At 42.9% G+C, this 22538-nt stretch overlaps 1 protein-coding gene across 1 annotated transcript in view; it reads left to right on the plus strand.

Moving 5' to 3' along the window:
- LOC131131892 (neuroligin-2-like) overlaps positions 1-22171 on the plus strand; it is an 86497-nt gene extending 64326 nt beyond the window's left edge. Inside the window, exons 5-9 of the mRNA XM_058076905.1 lie at positions 5388-5573; positions 9102-9367; positions 9437-9590; positions 11486-11852; positions 13541-22171. Of these exons, the coding sequence (XP_057932888.1) occupies positions 5388-5573; positions 9102-9367; positions 9437-9590; positions 11486-11852; positions 13541-14468 (1901 nt within the window). The 3' untranslated portion in view covers positions 14469-22171. The remainder of the gene's footprint in view (positions 1-5387; positions 5574-9101; positions 9368-9436; positions 9591-11485; positions 11853-13540) is intronic.
- The last annotated feature ends 367 nt before the right edge of the window (positions 22172-22538 follow it).

Below are 22538 nucleotides of genomic sequence, written 5' to 3' on the forward strand. Positions count from 1 at the left end.
ATGGAGGCGCAGCGGCGGCAGCAAAAAAATGGAAATACACAAAACGCATAGAGGCCGTGTTACTACTACGTTCTCCAAGAACAACAACCAAAAATAAATACAACGAAGTGTGGAACGCATGGCCCAAAAATCGCACTTCCAGTTGTAACCTCGGCTTAAGTCTCATTTCAGCCGCTTGTACCTGCCATCTTGGCCTTCCAGCCTTTGCCTTTCAGCTCAACTTTTCACAACAACAGACCCATGCAGAACCTTGGTTAGCGCCATTAATCCATTCCAGAAGGTCTGACTCCGAAACATAATGTATTTTTGCCAGAAGCAATCCGACATTTTGGAATGCATTTTTGATGTAAACCAAAAAGCATGCTAACCGGGGCATATGCTAACTGAGGTTCCACTCCCACTTGCCTTGTTTATTTTATAATTGTCTTTTAAACCCCCCTCCCATCAGCTCCCGACTAGCGGTCTATCTTTCGCCCATTCCTTTGACTGCCTCCAGCCTTTATTTAAAGGTTAAAGACTCTTCCCACACTTTGCCAGCCGTTACCAAAAGCAGTGTTGAATATGCATGACTTCAGTCGGGTAAAATGCTGCTCTCAGCGCTTAAGTCGGTAGGAAGACCAACTCAGTGTGTGGTGGACGGAAGCTAGACAGCAAACCTAGCAAATGAGGAAGGAGAGAAGCTGTTTGGACATCAGTGCTGGAGAGCAAATAGAAAATGCTCTCTTATGTTACCCTTGAAAAGAGAGTGACAGGATAGCCATGATTGCATGCAAGTTCACAAACATCATCTGTGTGTGTGTATGCATTTGTGTGCTTGACGGTGTAAGTGCTTGCATGTCTGTATGCAAGTGCTTTAGCGAGTGTCTGCCCATATCATTTAGCCTGAAGCTCTGGACAGTTGCCAGGCAACCGTGGTCGGCAGCTCAGCACTCCGCCACAGAGCAGACACTTCCACATGACTCTGGTTTGACAAGAGGCAAAGGTCAGCAATGATACCTCTCCAGGTCAGAGTCACATTGGGGTGAAAGCCGGTCACCTGCGGGGACAACGTAAGCCCCGGGTAACACCCTTACCCTGTTCACACGTGCCGGGTGTACTTGGATGGCCATGTAACTGACACTTGTAATCCTATTAACTCGGAATGTAATCATGCGTACGTTTCTTGTGATCACTCTGTTATTACAATGACCGCCATTTGTGTTTGGATAAAAATAATAATAATGATAATCATGGATTACATTCAAGACGCCCAAAGCGCTTCACGGTGAAGTGAAGCCATTGTTCATTCACTCCTCAGTCGTACTCTGGTGGGGGTCATCTACACGAGGGCTGTCACCATTGCGATTATGTCCAACTCATTTAATAGTCGACTAGTCTACTTTTTTTTTAATCTTTGTTTTTCTTGCAAAAGCCTTTATCATGACGACTACCTACCAGGCAGATCCTACTTCATCAAGTCATTGATGCTGAAGACAAATTATGGAAAGAAAACCTAAACCCATTAAAAAATTATCTGAAGTATTTCTGTTTGTGTGTTCAGGCAAGTACCTTTTCCTTATTTTACTAGTTTGCACTTTATGCTACACAGGGAAACATGTTTTTGTTGCTACGAGCATATTTCATGAAAGGCTTCATGAACTATCATCTTAATTGTCTTTATTTTTAGTTAGTATAAACCGTAAACACTTCAAAATGATACTTCTACAAGAGCAGCTTCATGCTGCCGCGACTCAATTTACGGATGATGGATACTTTATTCATCTCCAAGAGAAATTCATGTGTCCGGGATATTCAATTTCATCACAAAATAAAACAACCAAGGCAGAAAGCAGAGATAAGAAAAGTGAAAAAAATAGTGACATAAATAAATAAATACGGACAGTGAAATTCAAATTTGTCGTGCAATAATATATAATAATTGGGGCTGTCAACCGATTAAAATATTTGATCGGGATTAATCATATTTTGGCCATAGTTGACTTACAATTAATCACATTTAATCGCAGAGTTTGTTTAAAACGATATCAATTTGGGAACTATGGGCCATTATTTAAAACAATACCGTAAGCATATTTTTGTATTACTATTTTTCTTTATTATTAGCACATTAGCTCTTAAACTCTCCCAGAAATGATGTGAGCAAGTGAAACCTCTCACACTGACACAAACATGTTTTGTTTATTTGTGTCAGTTCAAAATCAAAATTCAGCCACGGTCATCACATTGACAGCCTGTCAATAGCAGCTGGAAGTCCAATTTAGCTGGCAGTTCAATGCCAGAATGTGAAAAGGACTGGTTAGTTGGGTCACTCTTATGCCAAGGTAGCACTGTATATGACAATAAAAACAATAGCTGCACTGCTCCAGTCTCTGGCAGGCCATGGAATCCGTGAAGTCAAACAGCGACAGTAGATCCAAATAACTTTGGTCTTGCTACAAGAGCCATCTGCCAGGGCTTTGAAGCTAACTTTACCAATCTAAATACTCTTTTCTTTCTCCATTTCCCATCAATATTTGTTCCAGCTTGGGGCTACAGAGTTACCGTGCTTCAACCAAACTACGGTGGAGGCCGAGGGTCAAACAGGAGCAGTGCACGTTAATCGCGCGTCAAAAAAAACACAGCCGCTAAAGGGGACTTCCATTAACGGCATTAACGTGTTAACTTTGACAGCCCATAATAATGCACAATAATAATAAGTCAAAAGTCAAGTGTGTTTGAGTTTTCTTTCGTTCCGATGAGTCGAATATTAAAATGACCGTTTATGGCAGCCCTGATCTACACCTGTAGACTTCCTCTCCGACCACCACCGATGATGGATGGATGGATGGGTTGGGTGGGTGTGGATGAGTGGATGGGTGGGTGGATGAGTGGAGAATGGATGGGTGGGTGGGTGGATAGATGGGTTGGGTGGATGGTTGGGTGGGTGGATGAGTGAGTGTGTGGGTGGATGGATGGATGGATGGATGGGTGGGTGGGTGGGTGGGTGGATGGGCGGGTGGGTAGGGGATGGATGGGTGGGTGGATTGATGGATGGTTTTTGAATTGGGTGGGTGGGTCGGTGGATGAGTGAGTGGGTGGATGGATGAATGGATGGGCGGGTGGGTAGGGGATGGATGGGTGGGTGGATGGATGGATGGACGGATGGGTGGATGGATGGATGGAGATGCTGACATTCTTGGTGTGGTAGCTCATGGCAGACAATTCCAGGCTAAAAGTGAAAGAGTTGTTAAGATTTAAATGTGCGCTGATTAGGGCAAAGACATGAAATAAATTGGGCCAAGAATGTGGACACAGTAGGGCAGTGTAGCACAGGCAGATAAAAGATCCTGGGTTAAAACCTCCTGGCATATTCTTCCCAGGCCTGAATGTGCCTCAGGCTTTCACACACAAGAATACCATTTCAATTTTGACATCGCCTGTAGGTGCGGAAGACAATGTGAACGGTTGTCAGTTTCGATGTGTCCAGAGTGTACCCTGCCTTTCCGCTGTGATGGGCTGCAGCTGGAAGTGGACAATGTAGTGTTATGAATCACAATGACACCAGGTTAGGGCAACCAAATCACTCCAGGTTTAAAGTGCTGTTAACACCAGTGTAAGTACGCTGACGAGTGTGGACTGAGATGTGTAGTTTGCTCTGATTGTTGTGGAGAGGTCAATTTGGCACATTGTCATCACCACTCATCGTCACCGTCACTTGTGTGTAATCATCAACTTTCGGACTTAATTTGCCTGCTCCACGTGCTTGAAAACTCGATGTGGTTTTTGTACGCGATCAACTGGTCCTTTGCGCTGCTGCTGTCCTGCTTGCTTGTTTGGTGGCGACAGGATGGAGACCAAGCTATCATGCAGTCCTCTACATCGTCACTCTAGGGATGCACAAATCCACATTTTATGGGCCTGCAAAGCAAAGCCCTGTAGTCCATTTCCATCTTATTATTTCTTGGAACACTCTTTGTAACCGTGACTAAGTCATCGACCAACAACGTTGAAAACTGTATGAAAGACTAATGATTCGCTCCTGTGGCAAGTAATTCATGACAGCTCCTGGCTAGCATGAGATCAATACTCACAACCACCAAAATAAGACAAAGACAGGGAAATTGTAGTAATGCAGCATTATCCAAGTGATGGCATCAGCAGACGGGCCGAAACAAGAGAGAATGGCGCCCAAGTCCAGCATAAGCTAAATGACCTTGAACAGGTCTGCAGTTGATACTGAATATGACTTTTTTGTGTCCTAAAGCAGGGATGTCCAAGGTGTGACCCGGGGACCATTTGTGGCCCACATTTTGCCTGTGGCACAGTCTAAAAATTACCAAAAAAAGAAAAAAAATATATAATTACATGAGAAGAAAAATAATTCTAAAGAAGAAAGAATTCTACTATAAAATTATAAAAAGCAATGTCAGGTATGGAAAGCTGAAGAAGAATATAAGAAAAGTCAAAGTGCTTAAATGAAAAAAGTAGTAATCTAAGAAAAGGTTGTAATTTTACAGGCTTAATATCGTAATAGTATGAGGGAAAATAAAAAATTTTAGTTGAAGTAAAGAAATGTTTTTTTAAAGTTGTAATGTGATGAAAAAACAACACAACAAATCAAGCCGTCAATTTTGGAAACTTAGGTTGGAGGAAAATGTTATATTACTATGAGAATAAAGTCCAAATATTCTGGTAATAAAGTCATAATTATGAAAGAAAGTTGAAACAGTTGTGAAAAAAACATCATCATCAGAAATGGAAGGAAAGCTGTCATTTTACAAGAATGCAATGTTAGTTGGAAAAGATAATACCCTTTTACCCTTGAAATATGAAAGAAAAATGAAAGTCGTAATATTATGAGAAACCAAGTTATGGAAAAGTTATGATATAATGGGAATAAAGTCAGAATTTTACAAGAGGAAAATGTATAAAGATTTTCTTATGCCGGAAGTTGAATAATATTTGGAAAATTAAAAAGCAAAAACGGGGGGAAAAGCGCAAACAAACAAAGTGAATTCTAATATTGGGCTTTGACGAAGCAGTGATTTCTTGGAATATACTGTAAATAATTCCTTAGCGTGTAGCCTACATGTGTAGCCTTGAAAAATATGAAAGTGGCAAAGTTGCTGGGAAAATGTTTGGACACCCCTGTGCTACAGCCTCATTAAAGTTTGAGCTACTTTGTGGGAGTGAGTGCAAATGAAACAAAGTAGCTTTCCTCAGTGTAAAAGTATCTGTACGGAGGCCTAGCGGCCTTAAAATGAGTTGTAGCCACCGTGTACAACACAGCCAAGGCCTTCCATTACACTGTGCCTGTGATTTTTTTGCCCCACTGTTTGTACACAAACCTTAAACTGTGCTCCTGACTCCCACTTATCATTCTGTGTTTGTTGTCATTTACCCTGCAGGCTTTCTGAGCACAGGGGACCAGTCTGCTAAGGGGAACTATGGTTTGTTGGATCAGATCCAGGCCCTGCGCTGGCTCAATGAAAACATCGGCCACTTTGGAGGAGACCCGGAGAGAATCACCATCTTTGGCTCGGGAGCCGGTGCCACCTGTGTTAACCTTCTCATCCTCTCTCACCACTCCGAAGGTAAGGATCTGGCTTCTGTCTGTGGGGTATAGATCGGCTTGGATTTGATGGAAAAATATCCTTCGCTCAGTGGGAACTGACTTCAGACAAACAGACAAACCTGGCAAAGCCGTGAAAAATGAAAAATGCACGTTTAGTTTCTCATTGCACGTTCAAATCAACGCTTCTGGTGTGAAATGGCTTGTCGATGTTCCACGGTTGGACCATTTCATGTTTGCATGTGTACCTTTTTGGGGTCGTGGAGAGGTTACCCCAATTACTTTGTATAGTGGAACCCACTTACCTCGACATCGCTGGCACTGGTCGACGTTGCCGAAAGACACAAGGACAATGAGTGACAATGAAGCAGTTTGTTGACATTGGTTTCCTCTATTTATGCATACAGTCCACCTGGTCTTGACCCGGCCCAGTTTCCATATGATCTGTTTTTTGTCCAAAATGTTCACCCAGTTTGCTCTGGTTTTCAGGCAATATGGCAAGTACAGGAAGAAACTAGTCCGTTTGCCCTGGTGGCTGTTGTTCCACAAAAGCAAGGGTTAGGGTTAGGGCTAGGTTTACGGTTAGGGTTGTGGTTGGGTGAGGGGATTGCGTTTAGAGCTAGGTTTGGGATTAGGGATCGGGGTATGTTTACGCTTAGGGTTAGGAATAAGGGTAAGAATAAGAGTTTACGAGTTTAAGAGGAATACGAGTTTGCGGTTATGGTTAGCTGCAGTAGGTTTAGGGTTAGAGATGGGGTGAGTTTACTGTCAGGATTAGGAGTTTGTGGTTGGGTTTACGGCTTGGGTTTAGAGCTCGGTTTGGGATTAAGGATGGGGTAAATTTACAGTTGTATTAGGGGCTTAGGTTTAGGGATAAGGATGAGTTTGCGGTTATGGTTAGCTACAGTAGCTTTAGGGTTAGTAATGGGGTGAGTTTACTGTCAGGGTTAGGAGTTTGTGGTTGGGTTAGTGGCTTGAGTTTAGAGCTTGGTTTGGGATTAAGGATGGGGTAAATTTACGGTTGTTATTCGGGGCTTAGGTTCAGGGATCGGGTGAGTTTACGATCAGGGTTAGTAGGTTGTGGTTGGGTTTACGGCTTGGGTTGAGAGCTCGGTTTGGGATTAAGGATGGGGTAAATTTACGGTTGGTGTTAGGGGCTTAGGTTTAGGGATAAGGATGAGTTTCCGGTTATGGTTAGCTACAGTAGGTTTAGGGTTAGGAATGGGGTGAGTTTACTGTCAGGGTTAGGAGTTTGTGGTTGGTTTAGGGGCTTGGGTTTAGAGCTCGGTTTGGGATTAAGGATAGGGGTAAATTTACGGTTGGTATTAGGGGCTTAGGTTTAAGGTTAGAGATAGGGTGAGTTTACAATCAGGGTTAAAAGTTTGTGGTTGGGTTAGGGTCTTGAGTTTAGAGCTCGGTTTGGGATTAAGGATAGGGGTAAATTTAGGATCAGGGTTAGGGCCTTAGGTTTAGGTTTATAGGTTTAGGGAGGAAGTTACCAATAATCCACAGAGCATGTTATGTGTTATGTTTAGTGCTTAGTTGTACTTTATCACCCATGTAGTAGTAGTAGTAGCAGTCGTAGTAGTAGTTGATTTATGTGATGCGGATGTGTTTTTGCTTTGTTGCACCGTGAGTAAATATGTTGTTAAAATTTTTTAAGCCAGTGTGAGTCGGTGTGGCCCACCCCAGCTATAAATTGAAATAATCACCGACATTACAACACATTAGGAATATAACATTAACGTTAACCATATTTATGGCCTAATCTCATCTTTTTTTTTTTTTAGTCGTAGTCACTCAGAAGAATTTAGTGGTATTTGGTATGAAAAGTAACTGCAGCCATGTCCGTCACAATTATGAAGTGTTTTGGTGGGAGACTGGGGGGGTTCTTCAGGTGCAACGCACTGGAAAAACGTCGACTTCTGCAGGTAATTTTCAAAGTAATTCTCAGGAGTCTCTTCTGCAAGCACAGATGCAAACAACATCAGGTAGGTGGTGGACTTCCAAGATAAATCTGAATAATTGACTGCACGGACTAATCCGTCGGTGTTGTGTTTGTTTTCTGGATGGCAGACCTCTAAAATACCCACCAGATGTTTCATCCCTAAATCCACTCATTCACTCAACATTTCAACGCCACTTTGTACTTCTAAGAAATCGGATTACGTTAATGACGGACTGTTACCCTTTGCGAGGGCAAGGTGACCTTGAAGATATGTTTTTTTAGTCCGCGTATGCAATGCATGGGTGAGCACATCTCTGATAATCACGAGTCAGACAACGGAGACAGATGGCTGATGTTGCCGGGTAGTGAATTTAAAGCATCTTATGCACCGCACCGTATAAACGCATTCTCCTCCCAATTGCAAAACCTGGAGCAGAATCAATATGCACTGGCCAGACGCTTCATTTGGTATACCTGCACCGTCTAATAAGATCAGCAAAAGCGGGTGTTTACAAAGACAGTGGAGCTGAGCTTTTATTGACAACCTCATGTTTCGTTATTTATAACAAGCTGTGGTAAGATGTGGTAAACCGTCATCTGTATGCTCCAACATGGCGTACGAGGAATGATCCGTGTCATAATTAGAAATAATCATGAAAACAAAGGCACATCAAGTGCATAAATCAATAAGGAAATGAAGTCAATACGAGAATCAGTGTCGTCTTTCCTCCCCACCGTACTCCCTTCACTGTGCACGCCGTTGCACATGAGGCGTTCAGGCGCATTATGTAACTGTCACTCTGGTCACGCCGCTTAAATTTTCATTCATGTCCCCCTACGACTCTACTCTGGGAATCTCGGCTTGAACTCGGGTCTCCTAGCTGTGAGATCTGCGCGCTAACCACTCGACCACCGTGCAGCCCTGTTTTATTCCATGTCTACGCTTATTCCTGTTGATCGTAACCATTTATGTGTGATATGATTCTATCACTCCTATCACTATCCTTGTTTTTCAAGGTTTATGGTATCACTGTTAGAGTTGACAGGCGTACCTAATGTTGTGGCCAGTGAGTATGCGACACTTTTACGGTTCTAAAACGGAACAGGTTCTTTTTAAAGGCACAGAAGAAATCTGGAGAGGCTGCTTAATTGATTTCACAGGGAAAGGAGCGGACGATATATGCCGTGTGTGAGGGCGGGTGGATGTTTGGGGGGGGGGGGGGTTAATTATTAATGACAGAGTCTGCAGATAAAACCGAGGGACAGCAAGCCACTTTACGTAACTGCAGCACTGCAACAGCATTATTTTTCCCCATCTCTTCTGCTTTTGGAGTTGAAGTCGTGCTGCGTGCAGGGCTGTCATCGTGTTCCTTGCCGCCGTCTCCCCACGTATGGAACACAAGCGCTTTGCTTTCCTGCCTCTAATGTTCAGAAATGTTCTTTGCTGGTTGCAATGCAAGCAGGAAGATCCTCTTCATGGCGCGTTCAATGCTTCTCCTCCAAGATATGCATTATTGAGCATACTGTAAGTGTGTCACCACGGGGGGGGAGAAAAAAAGAGAAAGGACGTCTTATCAACATGTACGACTTCCTTGTCTGTAGGTTTATTTCAGAGGGCCATCGCTCAGAGCGGCTCAGCCATCGCCAGCTGGTCTGTCAACTACCGACCTGTCATGTACACCAAGATTCTGGCAAAGAAGGTGGGTTGCACCCTGGGGGACATGGCGGAGTTGGTGCACTGCCTGAGAAGGAAGAGCTTCCGGGAGCTGGTGGACCAAGACATACAGCCCGCCCGCTACCACATTGCGTTCGGACCGGTGGTAGACGGGGATGTTGTGCCGGACGACCCGGAGATCCTAATGCAGCAGGTCAGTGGTCACATCCCTTCTTTTAGTCCCTTCATCTGATGCTTGGTACCTCTTACGTCTCAACACCAGGGCGAGTTCCTGAACTACGACATCCTGCTGGGTGTTAACCAAGGAGAAGGGCTGAAGTTTGTGGACGACAGCGAAGGAGAAGATGGAATATCCGCACCCTCATTTGACTACACCATCTCCAACTTTGTCGACAATCTTTATGGATACCCTGATGGTCAGTTTTGGTTAGCATACAGTTTGACTAATATTGTCATGTTGTTAATACACTACATGACTCCTACTGTGTTCTTGGCGCCCGTCTTTCATGTCATCAGCGGTTAGTTCTTTGCTAACTGACACACACCACAAGTTTCAAAAATGTTGAGACAACAAATTTTTAGAATTTTACAATTCTAGTACAAAACAATACTTAATGCACATGGAATTAAACGGATAAATCAACATTTAAGGTTACTTTTTACTTTTACTCAATAAAACACGGACATCACCTTCTTGTTTTGCTATGAGTTATTTCTTTGTGTTTTTCATCATCTTTTGTCAATGTGCTGCCACCTACAACATTCTTTGGCTCAGTTTTGGGTTATTTTGCAGCCATCATTGAAAAGCAGGTATTTGTTGTGAGAGTTCAAGAAATAAGTCATGGCAAAACAAGAAGGTGCTGTTTGTGTTGTTGGTTGCCATATTGTGTCTTTGTCAGCATTCACACCTTGAATGAAGGTAAACGTTACCTTGGCCGTCCATGTATCCCTTTCATTCATCATGTATACAGTATGTCTTTATACACATTTCAAAGGGTTTTTTCCATATCGTAAAACTGTAAAACATATTGTGTAAATATTTTTGTTTGCCTGTAATGGATTAATTTGAATTTTAATTATTTTCTCATGCAAAAAAATTTTTGGTTAGAGTTTTGATTTATTGACGCTAACCAAGGTTCCACTTTACATTCCAATATTATGATGTTTTTTCCTCACGCGTTACAACCTTTTTTAATCATTATTTCTTCTTTTCAGTGAGACCCTAATAATCCTTCATGGGTATTAATTGCAACCTGTCACATGATGCATGAAGCCCTAAAAACATCTGTGAAGACATTTAGTCTCAGACTTAAACCCATACTGCACATTTGAATACCACCTCTCTAATTAATTTTCATATCAATAGTCCAATATCTTATAAATCACACATAGATATGCCTCATTCTCATGAGGGTAGGCATGAAATCGCATCAAAAACCTCCAGATATGAGTTTTATAACTGGACTTGGTCATTAACATTTTAAACCCGCTTGTATATCATTGTCAACTTGGCTATGTTATGGTTTTTACATTAACTATTCAAAACCAAAGATGTATTTATATGTTTTTATGATGCCGAATGCCCGATCCCAACAATGTATTTATACGTTGTTAATGTTGTTGCGTGATGACACAACTCTCCACTAATGTATTTGACTTTAGAGCAATTTGAAGCCATATAAACGGCCACAAGGTGGCAGCAGTGCATTTGAGAAGAGCCGGCAGACATCCTGCGGATGTAAGAATCACACCTGACAGGAAGTAGGAGTGCTGAGTGTCGCATGCAAAAGCATTGTAGTAGGGAAATTCTAATGCATGCACAAGCGCACACACATGCACACGCATAGTTCCATTCCAAATGTGAAAACTGCAACTAGTTGATGGTGTTATATTTGTAAAGAAATGGTTCTTTTCATGCCCAACAACACCCGTTTGTGTTGTTTATGTTGGTATACTTTTTAGATATTTGATCTGTAAGAATAGCAAAAAAGATTTTTGTTAAAGTGGAAGTTGTATCTTTTTTTAAAAAAGCTGGTTTTCTAGTTGGGAACTCATATTTCCCTGAAACGTACCCATGTTCTACTGCTGATTACTAAAGAACGGAAAAACTTGGAAAGTAAGTTTTGATATGTGATAAAAGACGGCAGTGTAATCCTTCTTTTGGTGGGTTCCATGTTTCTATAGCCATCAAACACAATATTCTGTGTGCCTGGAAAGATCAGTCAAGATAATAATGGTCTAAAACTGAAGGGGTGGGCTTTTGAAAAGTGTCTGGGATTGAATAAGTTACCAAGGTTCCTTTCCCTCCAAGGTAAAGACATCCTGAGGGAAACCATCAAGTTCATGTACACAGACTGGGCTGACCGGGACAACAGCGACATGCGCAGGAAGACCCTCTTGGCGCTCTTCACCGATCATCAATGGGTGGCTCCGGCCGTGGCTACCGCCAAATTGCACGCAGAGTTCCAATCTCCGGTCTTCTTCTACACCTTCCACCACCATTGTCAGACAGAAGCACGGCCCGAGTGGGCCGACGCCGCCCACGGAGACGAGATCCCTTACGTGTTTGGCATTCCCATGGTGGGCGCCACTGACTTATTTCCATGTAACTTCTCCAAGAACGATGTCATGCTCAGTGCTGTGGTCATGACGTACTGGACCAACTTCGCCAAGACGGGGTGAGTGACACGGTACCGACAATATCCATCTTATTAGTTTCCATTTACGTACTCGTGAAAACCAGAGCGGTCCAGTATTTTTACAGCCAGAGTCGTACACTGAGCTTTTTCTACACGTCCACCGACCTTCGCTCCATCTTCCCCTTTTTGCCCTTTCTCATCTTGTCATTTCTTCCCCCTCACATCGAGGCTTCAATCTTATCACAGTTTGAGTTTATTTCCCAAATATTCTATCTTCATAGCAAGCTAGTGTTCCAAAAACCGCAACGTTATTCTTTCTTTTATTTGTTATATTTTTAATAATTCTAATACTTTTAATTAAATTACTTTTTCTTGTAAGATTACAACATTTTTGTCTTAATGTTATGACTTTATTCTTATTTTTTAATTATGACTGTATTTCATGAGATTACAACTTTAATAGGTAAATATTATAATAATATAATATAAAAAATAATAATAATAATTTTATATTATGACTTCATTCTGCCAAAATGATATTTTTTTCATTTTAATATTATGACTATACTTTCCAAATATTTCAACATTATTCTTAAGTTAAATTAACTTCAATTAAGACTTTTTACTTTTACTTTTTTCCACTGAGGTCAACTTTATTCTTATACACTTACACACATTTACACTCAATTTGGGCTGTATTTTTGTTGTTTAATTGTTTTTTTTTTTTGGGGGGGGGGGGGGGGTAATTGTATTTTTAGAATGTGCCAAGGGCCAGTAAAAAAACAACGTGAAGTGCTATTTATTGATTCATCGTCTCTCTGCATCTGCACAATAACAACCATGATGTTGAGCTTTGATTGGGATGGTTGGAGAAGAAGTTTCCTTTTCAGGGTGTTCACTGTTCAGCAGTATCAGTAGATGATGCAGCGTAGCCCCACACCACCGCAAAGCACGGCAGCTATAAAGCAATGAGCGTCGATGCGATGGCTTTAGTTCAGTCTCTGATGGGTAGTTAGTCCTCAGCAAATGTCCATTCATTCATTCATTTTCTACCGCTTTTCCTCACAAGGGTTGCGGGGGTGCTGGAGCCTATCCCAGCTGTCTTCGGGCGAGAGGCGGGGTACACCCTGGACTGGTGGACAGCCAATCACAGGGCACATATAGACAAACAACCATTCACACTCACATTCATACCTATGGACAATTTGGAGTGGCCAATTAACTTTGCATGCAAACCACACAGAGATGGCAGAGGGTGGAATTGAACCCTGGTCTCCTAGCTGTGAGGTCTGTGCGCTAACCACTCAACCACCGTGCCGCCGCAGCAAACGTCCATAGTTTTATCAATCATACACACGTTGAACGTAACATTATGTTGTGTCATGATGCTACTTATCTGGCTGTGCGGCTACATTGGAAATGGCATTAGAACGATTGCAACCGGTGGCATGGATAGAAAACATGCAAATTGGATGTTGTTGAAATGAGATCAAGTGAACGTACAATAGAGCCACGATGCCTTGTGCACGTTGATCTCGGAAAGAAACTGACTTTATTGTAACTTAAGCCTGAAAGGGAATTGAAATGTCGAGCTGGATTTGGTAAATGAAGTCTCTGAAGGAGTTTAGAATCGGACGGCGTTGGAGCATCTGTGCATTTTTCCCAAACAAGTCTTTGTCGGGAGAACATAATTGCGTTCTGTAATTCCCCTTAATTCTGTTTCCCAGGGATCCGAACCTGCCGGTTCCTCAGGACACCACCTTCATCCACACCAAACCAAACCGTTTTGAGGAGGTCATCTGGACCAAATTCAGCTCCAAAGACAAGCAGTACTTGCATATCGGCCTCAAGCCGCGCGTCCGAGACAACTACCGGGCCAACAAGGTAGCCTTCTGGCTGGAGCTGGTACCGCACCTCCACAGCCTCCACAGGGCGACCACCAGCTCCATCACCACTCGACTGCCGCCCGGGAGCGACCCCCGCCGTAAGGTCAACCCCAACACCGGCGCCCGCTCCACACCGCACCCCGTAATCTCCTCCTACCCGCCTGAGCCGGATGGTTCCGAGAGACCCCGGAACACTCCCTTCCCTCCCGAGACGAGGGACTACTCCACTGAGCTGAGTGTGACGGTGGCGGTGGGCGCGTCTCTCCTTTTCCTGAACGTGTTGGCCTTCGCCGCTCTTTACTACAAACGAGACAAGCGCCACGAACTCATGCAGAGGCGACACCGCCGACTGTCGCCACAGCGTGGCGCAACAATGGGCATGGGCGTCGGCATCGGAGTGGTCGGGGCGCCGCCTCACAACGACCTGGCCCTAAGCCAGGAAGAGGAGCTGATGTCACTGCAGATGAAGCAGCAAAGAGTGGAGCTGGAGCATGGCACACCCCTCCCTTCCCGTGGTATCCATGGCGACCTGGAACCCTTGCGCCCCCCAGTATGCCCGCCTGACTACACACTGGCCCTGCGGCGGGCACCGGAGGATGTGCCGCTCATGACGGCCAACACCATCACCATGATCCCCAGCACCATCAGCAGCATGCAGCCCCTCCACCCATTCAACACGTACCCACCCGTCCCGGCCCCGTCCACTACCCCCGTCCCCAGCCACAGCAACAATGCCCTGCCGCACCAACATTCCACCACTCGTGTATAGGACCGGGCACAAGCTCTGCAGCCCCTGTGTGGGCTCAAACCTTCACCTTCATCATCCACTGCTCCTCTTTTACTGCATCCTTTTCATGAGGCCCTTCGATAAAGCTGCAGTTTGTAAGATTTTAAGCGCTAAGAAATACCTGGGTAATGTACAATAAAACCATGATCATTGGTCCGGGTTGGGTGGATGGTGTCCAGGCTGATTGACAGCTTAAGAGGACAGCCGTTGTTCAAGGACTCAAAATCCAAACATCTGGCTGATACATCTCTCGGCCCACATCAGGTCCCGAAGGGTCTATCAGAGTTTCCCAAAGTCAAAGCTGACGTGTGTGAATATCTTTTAAGGGTCTGAAACACAAAGATAATACTCTAGCTATGCTGATATTTACGTTTTAAAATCAAACAACAATGAATCAAATACCACGATAGTTCCATTCATTGGATAATTAATCTAGGGCTGCAGCTATCCAATATGTTTGTCGATTAATCGAGTCATTGGAAAAAACATTTTTTTGCTTGGTTAAAGAACAAGAATACATTTACAAGAAAAAATATGTCTCTAAATAGTGAACAATCAATTTGTTTATTGTTTTAGATAATCAAGGTTTTATTTTTTCAATGGACATGGTGTATAGTGTAACTAGTGGTTATTTTTAGTACTACGTATATATACCATACGCATCGCAATTTGCAGAACAAATAGTTGAGGGAGTCTAACTGGTGTGGATGCAGCAGGCAAACAAAGATTCCCTGGAAATTAAATGGTATTTGATCAATGTTTTGGAAAGCGGGTAAGTGGGACAAAATATAACAATATAACAATTAAATAGCCAGTCATAAAGCAATGAATTAATAGACAGAAAACAACAGCTTTAAGGTAATGACTAACTAAATACTTGCTTTGGGTACAAAAAACGGGTAAACACGTTTTGAATAATTCCCACTTCAGCTTCACGTCATACGAGTGAATGGATGACATAGCATCCATTATACACAGTATAACCACTACCACTAGTTAGCATACAGTTTAGCAACCATTAAAGATACTGTACAATAAATAGAGACAATTATTGAAAAACAAATTACAGCCAAAATCAGAGTACCACAATACAAACTTAAGCCAACAACACCACCGGTCATTTAGCCACCCAACGACACCGCCGGACATTTAGCCACCCAACGACACCACCGGTCATTAACCACCCGATGACACCACCTGTATGTTAGCTATCCAACGACACTACCGGTCATTTAGCCACCCAACGACACCACCGGTTATTAACCACCCAATAATAAATAAACAAGTCCATGAAAAAAAGACATTTCCCCAATGGAGTTCATGGCATGATCAGCGCAACCAAACAAGTCACTTTTCCACCCAACCTACCCAAGATAGCGCCTTCAAATACCGTAGGTGGCAATGGTGAACGGTGTTGCAGCTTACCGCATCGCTTTTTAGCCATCAGCCACACCGACAAGTGTTGAGATTTCATTGTTGCCGCACATCGTCGGCGGCGAATCAGGAGGGGAGTGCTATTGTGGGATGAAAGTGTTCCGACAGATACACGTCACGGTGTTTAGTCACATTTGACGTCTGTTTTTTTCACGTTGTTTTCCTTCTCTTTCATTGCCTTGTTGCTAGCCTCTTCAATCTACCCGCATCTTTAAACACCCACTTCCTTCTTCACTCTCTGCGTGGGTGGCGTACGGTCACATAAGCGATCCTTCGAAGCAGATGAAAAAAAATCCTAATAGTTTTTGTAATCGAGGTGCCCGAATTATTCGAATAATTGTTGCAGCCCTAAATTAATAATTTAATCATGGATTAATTGCTGCGGCACTAAAATGTTTCAACAAGCCGCCAAGAATCATCTACAATAAAACAAGCCTTTCTTGAAATGTACAAATTGCAGCTTTTCCAGAGCCAATCTGGAAGCGGGATGGTCTCAGGGATGCGCCCCAGGGAATGGTCTGTGCGTCCAAGGGAATGGTCTGTGCATCCAAAGGAATGGTCTGTGTGTCCCAGGGAATGGTCTGTGCATCCCAGTGAAGGGTCTTTGCATCCCAGGGAAGGGTCTGTGCATCCCAGGGAATGGTCTGTGCATCCCAGGGAATGGTCTGTGCATCCCAGTGAAGGGTCTGTGCGTCCAAGGGAAGGGTCTGTGCATCCCAGTGAAGGGTCTGTGCATCCCAGGGAATGGTCTGTGCATCCCAGTGAAGGGTCTGTGCATCCCAGGGAAGGGTCTGTGCATCCAAGGGAAGGGTCTGTGCGTCCAAGCAGACACTGTGGCTTTGCTTTAGTGGGGAGCGGGACAAGAAGAGCTCTTGGGGCTTTAAAAACAGACTTTGTGACGGGACTTCGTTCATTTGTCATCTTGACAACATTTCCAGATTGGGGCTCTGACTTTTTGGGCGGTACGGTGAATCCCATGCACTCCAGAGTAGATGGGATTTTCCGATTCTTTACTACTCTCTCATCACGTGTGTCCTCTTTCAGTTTGTCTGTTGCCTCATTGCATCGGCCCCCTTTTTCATTCCATCCAGCCTTTCACCGTAACTCTTCATCACCATATCTTTCCTCTTTCATGCAATCACATTCAGACTCTTTTTCCCTTTTGGAGTCTTTTATACAAAAACACAACTGTAAATGATGTATTATTAAAAAATTGTAAGGATATGAATGGGGGGGAGAAAAAAAGATATTCTGATATCTCATTTTTACCAGCATTCTTGGTGCCAAGTACTGTGATGAAGCTCCTCTCTTGCTGGCGTCCAGCGGAGCGCCCGGAGAGGTCCACGCTGACTGTATCTTAACTAAAGGAATTACCGTCATAAAAGTGCCAACCTCTTCATCTTTGTTTTTGATAAACACCCCCACAGCGGGGAGAAAAAAATCACTCTCACGGTTCCACTGTGGTTAGTTTCTTTTCGAGAACATATTCAATGTACAGTCATCCCTCGCCACGTTGCCGGTCCAGTGTTGCATCTTTGGCCGAGCGCGGTTTTTCTAAAACTTGCTGTTTTATGTTTGTTAGTAGTTCAAAATATGTATGTTTTTACCAGTTTGGGGCCGAAATGAAGCAGTTTCAAATTTTTCAAATTAAAAAAAAAATTCTAACTGCTAAATGAAGTCAAATCACACATCAAAGGGACCTATTGTACTCATTTTCGGCACTTTTTATTTAGTGGTGTTCCCCTTAATTCATTCCACACATGGCCCGCCTCCAGGCACGCCCACTCTGCTGTGTTTGGTCCCACTCATCTTGTAGCCCACCCACATAAGGAAAGCTGGCTCGCCTTGACATCACAGGGAGCCGATGTGAGAAAAAAACTGAAAGCGAGCGTTCTGAGCCATCCCAAACTTCTGTCAGGGCTCACTTCCAAAGGCAAAAACCTCATAATCTGAAACTTTGGAATGGTTTAACAGCAAAATACATCATTATAACTACATTTATTGGTCAGAACGGTGGAAAGCACTTGAAGGGACACATTGTGGTATGTAGTACTCACCATTAGTCACTAGGTGTCAGTAATGCTACACAGATGACACACGGCAGGAAATAACAACAAAACTCTCCCAATGCTAACATGTGTGAGTCTATATGATGTCTTGTTTCTCTTACCATGTCCACTACATACAGTGGAACCTCTGTTAGCGTTGGCATGTTTTTTTTTTGTGAAACCGTGATGTCACGTTGTGAAACAAGATTTTTTAATCACAAAATGTCCCTGTTAGCATCCTTTGCTTGCTAACAAAATGGCAACCAGAACAAATGGTTATGCTAACACAAAACACGCTCTTATAGTTTAGTGTGGATAAAACCTTTTTACATGCATGTAAATGAGGAATGAAAGGGATGCATTTCAAACCTTTAAGGTTACGTTTCCCTTCACTGAAGGTGTGGCAGCGAGATCAACACCTTCCTCTCCAATAACCACCTTCCTGTTTTGTATCTTGAATTCAGTCATGTCTCTTATTTTTCTCACCTTCCAGTTGAGGTGAGAAACACTCATGGCAAAACATGAAGGTGGTGCTGAAGAGGAAGGTGTTGGTCTCGCTCCCTCATGGTGTCTTTGGCAATCACGTCTTCAATGAAGGTCAATGTAACCTTCAATGCTCATTCATCATTTATACACATTTGGAGTTGTTTTCTGCATGTAAAATTGCCATTGTAAAACTATAAAAACGTGTTTGATGTCAACATTTCAGGTTTTCTGGAACAGATTAATTGGATTTCCGTTATTAGGGCGTTTTTTCTCCATAGGGTGGTTATGCTATCCCTTGGAGATAAGGTGACATTCGATATTTTTCCACCTTTGAATCCACCTCAACAGTTTTTAGCGTGCTTAAAACATTTGGTGGCCGACCACAAGAATGATCCAGCAACAAACCAGGAAATGTCATCACGGCGGTGTTCTGGCTGATTCTACTTCTTGTGTAAATAGGGCATTAAACCAAAGTTTCACTGTATCAGCTGACTTTAGGGGTGCTATTTCATGTCTAGAGTGCTCTAACAATGTAAAAAACCTGTATTTAGACGGTCGTAAACAAGATGTGTTATATGTCTTGTTTATTGTTACTATATTGGGTAATAGGAATGTGAAAGTTACGAGAGGGGTGTTATTTCATGTCTGGAGAGCTCATATTTCGAAAGACATTAACAGGTTTGGATGGTCTAAATCCGAAAATATTCCATTTATTAAGATTGACTCATATATGGCCGAAATGAGGTGAAGGCGGACAGGGATTACCGCCGCTGGTAAACTGTTTTTTTCAGCGCTATGAAAATATGCCATTGATAAAGAAGGAATCGTACTTGGTGGAAGCGATGAACGAGGGATGACTGTATCATTTGACGACGCTGCATGATTTCATTTTGGATGATTTTTGCCTTCTTCACACTTTTTCCAAAATCAGCTGCACTTTGTGGTACTCTGAGAAATATTCAAAGTATTTAGAGATGACTATTGTGTAAAACTATAACAAAGAGAGTAAATATGTCCTCTTTATTTTTTTCATACCCTAACGCCATAAAGACTGACCCCCCCCTTACCCCCCAAGCCTCTTTTTTTTTTTGTGCTGTTTCTCTGTTTTCTCCGTCCAAGAAAGCACTTTGTTACGTTACAGGACGCAACAGGAAAGCTGACATGGCATTGTGACCATGAAGACTGCCTAACACCTATCTTCTCACCTCCTTTGTTGCCCTCCTCTCAAGCAAGCGGGAGAATGAGATGTATTTATGAGGGTGAGAACGCCTTGTAACATGCATTTCACATCACTCGCACAGCGGAACACGGACACTTGTGCAAGAACCCCAGTGACATTTGGGACTGGACTGACGGAGTGACATGATGGTGAATTAGCAATCAATGCACACAGGATGCGTTCCAAAAGGAAAAGAGAAAAAAAATCTTTCATGTCAGACATTACTCAGAGTACAAAATCCAGCCGAGCAGGTTCCGCTGGCTGTAAATGTTCTGCATCCTGTGTGTCCAGGATCCCGACTGCAAGGAAGCCAGACTGCCGTTCCTTGCAGGACTCCAGAGGACAACACACACAAAAAAAGATACAAAAAAAAACAACACACGGACAAAACTGTACATTTTTTTTAAGTGTAAGAGAACAAACTGGAATTTGTAAATATTATTTGTCGTTTGGTTTTGAGTGACTGGCCAGATCTTTCCGTTTGTGACAGCAGGTGCAAAGTTTGGAGGATTTTCATGATTTTAGCTCTTGTGGATGTTTAATTTGTCGCTCCGGAGCAAATTCCCAAGGGTTACGGGCACATGAATACATCTCCATGAGTGAGAATATCTTTCAAAAGTTCATTTATTTCACAAGTTCAATTCCACAATAAATTGACTGCAGGTGCACGGCTCGCTCCATTCCCTCCAAAGCCTCCTGCTAGCTTGACCTTGACCTTCTCTGACGATCTCACAGCAACATTTTCACTAAGAGTGAGGAGATGAACACGTGTGAAGTTTAAGATGTGTAGGTACTCACCTCTAATCCAAGACAGTTTTTGGAATGGATTCATCGGATTCACCAATTGGATTTGGTTAAAGTTAGAGTTCGGTTAGAGTTACACCTTCTGGAATGGAAGAATGACGCTAACCAGGTTCCACTGTGTTACGTATTTATAGATTATTATTAATAATAATCTAATATAATAAATATTTTTTGGAGGTTTTTTACCAAAAATCCACAAATTTCGGGGGCCATGAATGTTAGACTCTACTGTGCACACAGTGAAATATATTTCTTAGTAATGTAGCAGATTATAGCAACTTTAGATAAGAGTGAGGAATTTTGTATCATAAATGATAACATAAGACAGTGATGTCCAAAGTGTGGCCCGGGGGCCATTTGCAGCCCACCACTTGTTTACTATTGGCCCACGTCACATTGTAGAAACACAATGAAACCAAAAAAACCCAGCAAACGTGTTTTGTGTTAACATTTTTGGTTTTCTGGAACGGATGCATTGGATTGACATGATTTCTAATGAGATTTGGTTGGAGTCGGACCTTCTGGAACAGAGCCAAGGTTCCACTGTATTTGGAGACGACCAACTAAGGATGAATGAGATGTGTTTCAGTGGGAGAAATTATGGAGCAAAATATTTTTGGGAGATTTTTTTAATAAAAATCCACAAATTTGGAGGACCGTGAATGTGCAGGAACCTGCTGTATGTACACTTAGTGGAATATTCCAAGAAGGCATTTCTGAATTTCTTAGTAATGTAGCAGGATTCCAGCTTCATAGGAAGCTTTATTTGGTCTGTTCATCTGAATTGAACTCCTGAAATCAAATAACTTTTGCACGTCATTCCAATGTATTGAGATGCACCTGCACTTTTCCCATCATATATAATCGTTTGATTAAAAAAGAACAGCAGAATTGAGGTGGATATAAGCAAAAGGAGGAGCTTTGTGCTCTTAAGATTGCACGTGGTAGTCTAAAGAGTAACGTGGAATTATCCCAGCAGTCATGAAAGCTAGCCTTGGGAATAAAACAAGTCCTTTCATTGGTTCTAAAGGCGAAGAACAGCTGCAGAGTACAGATGAAGGAAATGGGAAACAAGTCCAAAAAGAAAAGATAAGGCAGATATTTGAAATGTGCTCCAAACAAACCATGAATCATAAAATATTACCTGTGCTGCTGTCGGGTTTAATGGTCTTGGATCGGTCATACGGTATCAGCCTCATTGGGAGCTTGTAAAATCTTTTGTGCCCTCTTGCTCGTATTTCAGGCTCGCTTTATGGTGACTGATTTGCTTATCTTTTGCAATTATGTCTGCACAATGTCAGTGTGATCTGTTTGCCAGGAGTTTGTGTTAGTAACACACACAAGGGGCAGGATGTGTCAGGTCTGGGAAAGCCAAGGGGAACTGGAAGCACACTCACCAAGTTTACATGTTTACACTATACAGTCCATGTTGGCATTTGGGAAGGAGACACTAAAAAGCATTCTAATGGTTGCAATTTATTCTTAGTAGCCTGGACTGGTGAAAAAAAAAACAAAAGGCTTGCACCTGTTTGTCTGGTTCATTTGGTCTTATTCAGTAACTTGCTTGAAGCTCCAGATACTGTGAGACAGCATCATGACCACACAGGGGTTGAAAGAATCCAAGTTAATATTTCTATTTCAAATAGAGGCTATTTACACACTGTATGTTGTGTATCCAACTGGAAAACATTAAAAACAAACATTGTTAAACTACTTCTTTGTTCTTATGTTGTTTACGCACACATGCATGCAGGTTCCAACGTATGTCATGAAAACAAGCATCTTCCCAAGGAACCTTCCCAGAGAATCTTCCCAGGATATCTCCCCAGAGAAACTTCGCAGGGAAGCTTCCCAAGGAACCTTTCCAGTGAAGCTTCCCAAGGAACCTTCCCAGAGAATCTTCTCAAGGAAACTTCGCAGGGAAGCTTCCCAAGGAACCTTCCCAGGGAATCTTCCCAGAGAATCTCCCCAGGTAACCTTCCTAAGGAACCTTCCCAGGAAATCTGCCCAGGGAACTTTCCCAGGGAACCTTCCCAAGGAACCTTCCCAGGGAATCCTCCC

This window comes from Doryrhamphus excisus, chromosome 7 (genome assembly GCF_030265055.1).
Source record: "Doryrhamphus excisus isolate RoL2022-K1 chromosome 7, RoL_Dexc_1.0, whole genome shotgun sequence".
Classification (NCBI taxonomy): Eukaryota; Metazoa; Chordata; class Actinopteri; order Syngnathiformes; family Syngnathidae; genus Doryrhamphus; species Doryrhamphus excisus.